At 34.6% G+C, this 8,632-nt stretch overlaps 1 protein-coding gene across 1 annotated transcript in view; it reads left to right on the top strand.

Annotated features, from left to right (window-relative positions):
* Window positions 1-2,619: 2,619 nt before the first annotated feature.
* The window catches only part of LOC132697052 (zinc finger protein ZIC 4-like), a 45,728-nt gene continuing 39,715 nt past the window's right edge, over window positions 2,620-8,632 (top strand). The window contains exon 1 of the mRNA XM_060662312.1: window positions 2,620-3,427. Within this exon, the coding sequence (XP_060518295.1) occupies window positions 2,620-3,427 (808 nt within the window). The remainder of the gene's footprint in view (window positions 3,428-8,632) is intronic.

The following is an 8,632-nucleotide window of genomic DNA, read 5'->3' as shown; positions in this document are numbered from 1 at the left end:
CTTAACGACACCCTCGATGATGATGATGCTATTAATTGTTTCTAATTATTTTTTGGATATTGTAGGTCTGTATTTAGAACTTGAATAAAACAGGTCTTTGATTACCAGCTGGACCTTGTAATTTAAGGATTTTCTTTTTAAACTCTTAATTTCTTTCAATTTGTACAGTTCCGGTGTAGGAGGAAGTTCCTTAAAAGACTTGTTAAGATCTCCACTTTCTTCTTATGTCTGTGTCTTATCTGAGATTGTATTATCAGTCTTGAAAGGTGTTTTATACCTTTCATCGTTTTGGATTTTATTACTTTTCGTTGGATATTTTTTAACATACTACTAATATTATTGTTATAATTATTGGACTCAGTATCGTTGTTAACATTATTAGCATTAACGTTGTTTCCATCATATTCCTCAACGTAACGACGTTCAGTGATGGGGCAAAAGCTGGTTCAGGAATTACAGTAGGATCAAGTGGATACAAGCCTGTCGCTCGAGAATATATTCTCTGGGGTCATGCATCTGGGCCAAACATTAGACAGAATTTTTCTAAACTCTGCAGTTTACGCGTGGTGTTAGATGGCGAGCAGAACAGCATTATAATCAACTCGTCTGCAACCTCGGTTATGGAAATGTTCAGGTAACTAGCAGCTCCATCAAAAACTAGCAAGATAGTGTTTGGACCCTTGTAATGATATAGGTGCTTTAGAAAATCAATAAAAAGATCATTGGTCATGCTACCCTTTTCGGCCATTTTAACTAGAGCACCTGGTGATAGATTTTCTTCCCATTCAGGATTTATTCGTTTTCCTTTAAATATGAGCATAGGTGGAATACTATTTCCCAACGCATTACAGTATTCAGCAATAGTCGCATTTTGTGCGTGCTCATATGCAACTCAGTGAACGTTTGACACCTTTTTGCTGAATAACAAGCTGTTGATGATTAATAGTTATTCAGCATCCCTGTTCGTCCATATTGAAAACGTTCTGTGGATTTTGGTGCAAATTCATTTCATTCATAGCTTATTTGTTAGTAATCACCCACCATAAATTTATTTCATTTTTGGGCACATTGATTTACAAAAGGTTGATCAGCAACAACAAAAAAACATAAAAATGCGATTAAGCTGGGCATTTCAGTACTATAACTAGAAAGGTTAGACCAAAAATAATTAATGTTAAGATAAAAAGAGGAGACCTAGAACCAAACAAAACGGCAGGACTAATAAAACAATGAAAGCAGGCTGTAACAAGGTCGCTATAAATTTATACAAAGCGCAATGCTTACCTACATATACACAAACAAGCTGCAATGCCGCATTAAAAATTGGTATTTGATGAACTACGAATATAAATTGTTCTAAACGACCAAACGATATTTTTATATAGTTAGCTATTAGATATTTATTTAAATTAATTTATGCAAAAAGCATATGATCCTTTAGTTGACTAATTTTCCTTTGAAAATAACAAAATGATTTTATCGATGAGTTTACTATTTTACATCTTTGGGAACAATATCTGCTTCTATTTTTGGCGATTAGACAAAACATTAATAATTAATTGAATCAAATTACCCAAATTAACATGAAAATATTCTCATTTGCATCATTTACATTTGAAATTGGTGTGGGTCAGCCAAAAATAGCATTTTTTGTGCTAATTCTACCACACAAATTGTCGATTCGGCATGAGGATGGGTTCCAGATTCAGCTGTTAAATTATGTGATGTCATTTCACCCTGCATATACGTATCGATGAAGTTGGTTTATAATAGTAGTAAAGTTTATTTAAAATATATATTTTATGATAAATAGCACCAAATTAAAATTTAATCAAGTATTTAAAAAAGTTCAATGAAGTTAATTCTAGTAAGTAAACGTTCATAAATAACAGAATCATTAAATGTGTTCGCACTTTTGATGTGTCAGAAATTTAAAAATCTATGATGTACATAAACATATGGGAATTATATTCTGACGACACCATTTTTTATAATTTTAAGTAGTTTTTTATTCAATCATGATGCTAGGTTTCAGCACACAAATCATATACAGATTTTGACATCAAAATCTGTTTCAAATTTGGTTGGTGCTCTATAGGTATGCATTTAGCACGTGCCTAAAGAAACGCACCTATGGATTTGTTGCGTGTGCTCGGCAGACGTTCCGTCGAGACAACACAGTCGACGACACGCATACCCAACGAAGTCTCAGCTCCGTTACGTTTGACAATACGACGACGTATTCACCATAATAAAAACCAGATCTAAAATCAACAAGTATGCAACGTGTCATCGCCGTACACCTCCCGCTGCTATTGGCTCGGCGTGAGCCAACAGAAAACGCCAATGGCTAACGAACGTCCCGCTGGCCAATTGCAGGGGTCCGCGAATGGACCAATAGAAAGCCGGCGCCGCCCTTCCGTCACCAAGGGTTCCCCGGCATGGCACGGCGTTCCTCAGTTCAGTCAAGCTGTGATCTCGTTAGGGTGTTAGCGTCGTAGTAGTACAGTGACCTGACCTTTCCTAAATATATCACCAAAGCGGTAGTCGAGAATGAACGGACACTCCTCGTCGTGACCTCCTTATACAGTGTAGTGTGTTTGTTTAGTGCTTATCACCATGATAAACGCGTTCATGGACAGCGGACACCACCACCTCACCGCTTACGGACTTAAAATGTCTCCGGGACACGACGGAGGTGGTGCGACGATTCCCGCACCCCATCATAATCCCGCAGCCGCGATGACGGCGCCCGAGGTGGGACCCGGTGCACAAAATCACCATTTCCAGGCCAACTACGGCCACATGGGCCACCTGAACCCGCACGCGGGATACGCGACGCGAGATTTTTTACTCCGACGTGATCATCACGAGTTCCCGACGGCCCAAACCGCTCCCAGTGACTCGATGTTGTTTCATCACCACGGAGAGATCGCGCCGCACCATAATCTCCACCTACCGCCCCATCACCAAATGCTTTATTCGCGAACGGATCACCACGCTGCCTATCACGCTCAACCTAATCATCAGTACATCAATCACCACCCGATGGGTATGCCTCACCATCCGGGTAACATCCATGGTGGTTTTTTCAAATATATGAGGCCGATCAAGCAGGAAATGCAGTGTTTGTGGATCGATCCCGACCAACCTCCCCCGAAAAAGATTTGCGGGAAACATTTCACGACGATGGCCGAGATCGTGGGACACCTGGGTGTCGAACACGTAGGTGGGCCGGAGATTACGAACCACGCGTGTTATTGGCAGAACTGTTCGCGAAACGGTAGGCCGTTCAAAGCGAAATACAAATTGGTGAACCACATCCGGGTGCACACGGGAGAGAAACCGTTCCATTGTCCTTTTCCAGGGTGCGGGAAGGTATTCGCCAGGAGCGAGAACTTGAAAATACATAAACGGACGCACACCGGTGAGTTTTTCGTTTGCGGTTCGATCGTGTCTTTTTTTTTTAGATTCGGTTCGGTTTTCAGGTATTCGTTCGTCGGTTCGGTACATTGATTTTTCTAAATTAAAATCCGCGATTTAAAAAAAAAAAGAGCTCCTAATGAGTATGCCCAAAATTGTAAAATTACATTTTAATAACTATTCTATCTCTAAAGAAAGCTGTAAATCGAACTCCATTTTTAATTTTGAAGACGGCAAGCTGATAATTTTTCATCAGTTTTATTATTGAACCTTCGCATTTCTTAAAAAAAAAGGTAATTGATGATGTAACTATGCCCTTTGTGAAATTATTTGAACGGGCATTATCTTTTAGCTTTATGCGTAATTACGTTCATGATGCGCTAAATAATAGTAAGTTCCAATATATTGTTGCACTTGGTCCAACAATGTAATTTTTAAATGACGTTTATTATTATTATTAATCGATTTATTGATACCAAAGCAAAGAAGGAAGTGTGAGAATGAGTCAATAGTTACAAACAATAAGCTAAGGTAAATGAGTAAACATGAAACTTGAATTATTGACATAAATGTTTGTAAAATTATAATCACGTGATCACACTTATCACATAAGCTATTAATCAACCGACAAGATTAGTTTAACAGCTTAACAAAATTACTTAATTACTAGTTTTGGTAAGTTTTATTTGCAATTGACATTTTCAATAAATTAACTATTTTATAGTTATTCCCGTGAAATGTTGGGCTAAATAATTCTTTGTCTTAAATCAACATGATAGCAAACATATTTTATCTCTGAAAGAGTGGTTCCATGATTTAAGTTTATCTTTAAGTTGGATGCAGACTTTCTTGGTTTTCTGATCTATTTTGTATAAAATATAATTGAATCGTATATTTTGAATGTGTACAATGTCTTCGTAGAATAAGTTTCATACTTTCATATTAATTTTCTTCCCACACGAGCATCTAGTTTGCATTTCAAACAGCGGAATTAGCTATAGCCGCAACAATAACCTATAACGACTATTTTGACGTCAGTCATTGTTCGTCAAACGTGGCGTGGAAAATTGACAAAAGACGAGCGCTTTGGTATAGTCGGCGTCACCCTCCCGATTTTGTCAGCCGACGGCAAAAGCTCGAGTGGACTACGATTGGCCTCTCGAGGGCCCTAGGCCTATCAATCGTGTGTGTTTTCGGTCGAACGGTGACGAAAAATCGGATAAAGGCCTATCAAAGTGCGAACAAAAGGATATTTTGCAGCTTTTTAAGCGTTAATTTTGCACTACGGGGCGGTTTTAGTCGATAATAGAACGAAACGAAATATTAATTGTCCTAACAGAGCAGAGCAGCAAAGTTTATCCAAGCTGGATTTAATTTTGGTATTAAGAGTCATTCTAAGAATAATAATGAAATATAGGAACAGTAATTCAGTGCTTTAGTAAGTCAAATTTAGGTGTCATATAAAGGTTATAGCCATTTGATTCGCATGTAGATACGCATTTTATTTACATTTTGATTATAAATAATTAAATAGATTAGAAGAAATTAAAGTAGAATAATTACATTCTGTCTTCGTTAATTCGTACTTATTTGGAAATTGCACTTGGTGATTAAGATTTTAGAATTCAAAATGAATATCAAAAACATAGGAATGGAAAAATTAAATCCATCCTTAACCACCTTATGGTTATTACCGAAATTAGGTTTGAACCCTGAAGTAATAATAGTAACAATAATAAACATGGGCACCTCGATGAGTACATCGTACATAAACTTCTTTTTTGAAAAAGTTACCTTCTTATATTGTTAAGCAACATTTGACAATGAAAAAAACGTAAAAATTATTAAAATATTTACATTTATTATATTTTTTTAAATAATCTTTTAGTCATTTGTTCCAACCACTGCATACAAGTACACATCATATAAAATAATTGCTTATATATTGTTAGCAATGTCAGCCCACAACTCATTAATAATAATGATTAATTGAAGGATACATAGACTAAAAACATTTATAAAATGTGGCATAATGTGAAAATGTCAATTTTTGTAATTATTGAAATTGAAATTATTAGAAATGCAATGATTTTAAAAATTCTTGGATATTTAAATAATTTATATCAATCTATTTATAAAATATTTTTTTGGAAATGGCTCACCTTCTGTTGCTGTCTGCTTTTGAATGGGATTACCCAAGGGTGGTCATTAACATACAATGCAACAAGATTATTACCTAAAGTTTCAGAATTTAAATTCAAGTAAAATTGTGGTCCGTAATAGAAAATAATTTTATACCTACCTGTGTTTAAAATTCTTTGGTTTGGTATACTACTTAGTTTAAGTTTATTAGTAATCATTCTTATTTCGTGTCTAATAAAGCGTGTGTTGAATCGTGTGCGAATTATGCAAAATATGTGCGATTCTAGTGTATCTCAGGAGATATTCCCGCCCAAATGTAGAAAACACTATTCTATTGGGACTAAGGAAGTTATAAACAATGTTTATTTGACTCTCATTGAAAAAAAATTCCAACATGGAACATGGAAAATTGTGAATAATCCCATTTCGGCGAGGAAAAAAAGAAGCGATGCTGACATTTTCTCGAGTGTAGATGAAAGTGATCAAGATATAATACGGCATAAAATTTACCAGTTATACGAGGAACAAAGCATGCCTACATTAGATATCTTAATTAGGAGGCTTGACAAAGATGAAACCAGTGTTAAATGTGGCAGAACTACCTTATGGGTTTAAAAAAAAAAAAGGCAAAAGGCAAGTTTTAATGGAATCTTTTAGAGTTCGGAAATGGTGACTGGAATATCTAGAAAAAAATTAGGATTAACAGAGAACAACAAAGGCCGATTATTTAATTGGATGAAACCTGGTTCGACACTTATGATACCCCGGAAAAGGGTTGGGTTGACTCAACTCATAAGTGTAAAACAAAGGCGCTATCAAAAAGAGGTAAAATAATAACTTTTTTTTTTGCATGCTGGCTCTAAAGATGGTTAGATTCCAAATGGACTTTCTCTGTCTGCGAAAAATATTAAAGATTCTTCTCTGGATTACCATGAAGACACCATCGCTGATTTATTTTAAAGTTGGTTTAAAAACAAACTGGTTTCAAACATTCTTCCTAACTGCGTCATTGTATGGACAATGCAAGTTATCTCAGTAGACAGTTGACTAAAACCCCTTCTTCATGTGACACAAGAGCAACAATCGAAAACTACATGTATAATAACGACATTTATTTTCACCAAGAATTTACCAAAAAGCAATTACTTAAGGTTCTACAAAGCTTAAACCTACAAAAGGAATACGTCTGTGATAATTATGCAAAAAATCTAGGGCATACAGTTTTAAGGCTTCCACCTTACCACTATATATTTAATCCCATTTAACATGTTTGGCACCAACTGAAATCTGCCATTCGTCGTAACAATGTTTTTCCCCGTGTTAACTCCAATGTCCTCAAACTTATAGAAACCGGACTTTTTAACATTCTTCCACAAAGTTGGGCAAATTCTGTTAAACATATAGAAAAAGCAGAACAATCTTATATCCATATTGCAAATAATATAGAACAAATAATAATTAGAACAGGCGATGATATAATATTATGTGAATAATTTTAAGTAATTTAAGTAAGTAATAAAAATAATTTGTAATTTTATTTTAGATTTAAACATAAATAAATAAATATTGTTTATTATCTTTCCTAACAAAACCCTAAATAATTAAATTCTAAGCAAAGTACGGACCTATTCGGCCATATTTCATTCTTACAGCTTGCCCGGGTCTTTCCTTAATTCGTATCAGTTAGTCATTTTCTTATATCTATGAACAGACTTTACCCTATATATAGGTAGGTTAAATTATATAAAATATATAATATAATTATAGAAAATTATCTATAGTGAAGCTTGACAATGTGAAGTATGAACTTTACCTACAAATCTACGGAATTTCCGAAGCATTTCTAAATAAATAATAAATGTAAATGCAGAAAACTATAAACTCAAACTATATTGATTTACAAGTTACAAATTCTCTATAGTGAAGTTTGGCAAAGTGGAGTATGAACTTTAGCTACAAACCTACGAAGGAATTCTAAATAATTAATAAATGTATAATAAATAATAATATATATGTTGCTTTAAGATTTTAAAAAAATGTTATTAAGATAATAAATCACAATAGTAAATATATTGAAAATTTATTTATTATGGAAAATATAAGATGTTAAATATATTTAACAAAAAGCTGTAGGTATATCCCAAACGACATTTGGATGTCATATTAGTATCAGTATCGTTATTAATATTGTTGTTTCCGACTGAAAATATACCATCTATAAAACTTGGTCATAAAGGAAAGATCAAATGGTTCAATTTGAAATATTTTGGAAACAAAGGTTAAGGATTAACATATTATTTAGATAACTATGACCGTATGTACCTGTCCGCTGTCGAATTCCCGAAAACGTGTAATTTATGCGACTTAGGAATTTCGTGTTAAATGACTTTTAAAATTCGTGGGCGGGGCGAGGTGGCTCAGGCAAACAAAATTAACTGTATCATTGACAATGCTAACCGAAAGATTTAGTATACGCAGGTTTGGTTCCTTTACCTCTTCTCGGAAACGGCCTATTGAATTTGGTTCTAAGAAGACTATTTTCAAATTCTGTTGTTTGAGAAGGCGTTGTGTTAAGCCGATAGATAGTTAATTAAAGGTAGTTGCGAATTGTGAGCCTTTAATTCGGCGTTAAAAATACATTTAAGCCATGTTATTTTTGGTATTTTGGTCTTGCGATAAATGAACAATCTAGTGATGAACGTGTGATGAAGATTTTGAAATTGTCGCCTTCGGTCAAAAAATAACACTTACAATCAAATTTTGGTATTTGGTTTTGTACCATGTTCAACATTCATTGAGGAGGAAATCTTTTGTCTAAAGGGTATCTTTCTTTTTAGAGGAGTCGAATTAACTAGAGAATGAAATATGAAATATTATTATTTATACGATTATGCAGATGTATGAATCATATACTTTGTAATAATTACAACGGAGAGTGCAGACCAGTTTTAAAACCGAGCTTTGAAGCTAGGTCACTTCACTTCACTTATCCTAGGTACTTCACTAATTTCACTCCTTAATAACTTTCTAATCCCGTATGAACAGGTACAAACTGACCCTGTAGCGC

The sequence above is a fragment of the Cylas formicarius genome, unplaced genomic scaffold, assembly GCF_029955315.1.
Source record: "Cylas formicarius isolate icCylForm1 unplaced genomic scaffold, icCylForm1.1 PGA_scaffold_1__22_contigs__length_36826433, whole genome shotgun sequence".
NCBI classification, from domain to species: domain Eukaryota; kingdom Metazoa; phylum Arthropoda; class Insecta; order Coleoptera; family Brentidae; genus Cylas; species Cylas formicarius.
Note: the sequence above shows the minus strand (reverse complement) of the source record. Positions and strands in the feature narration are given on the sequence as shown.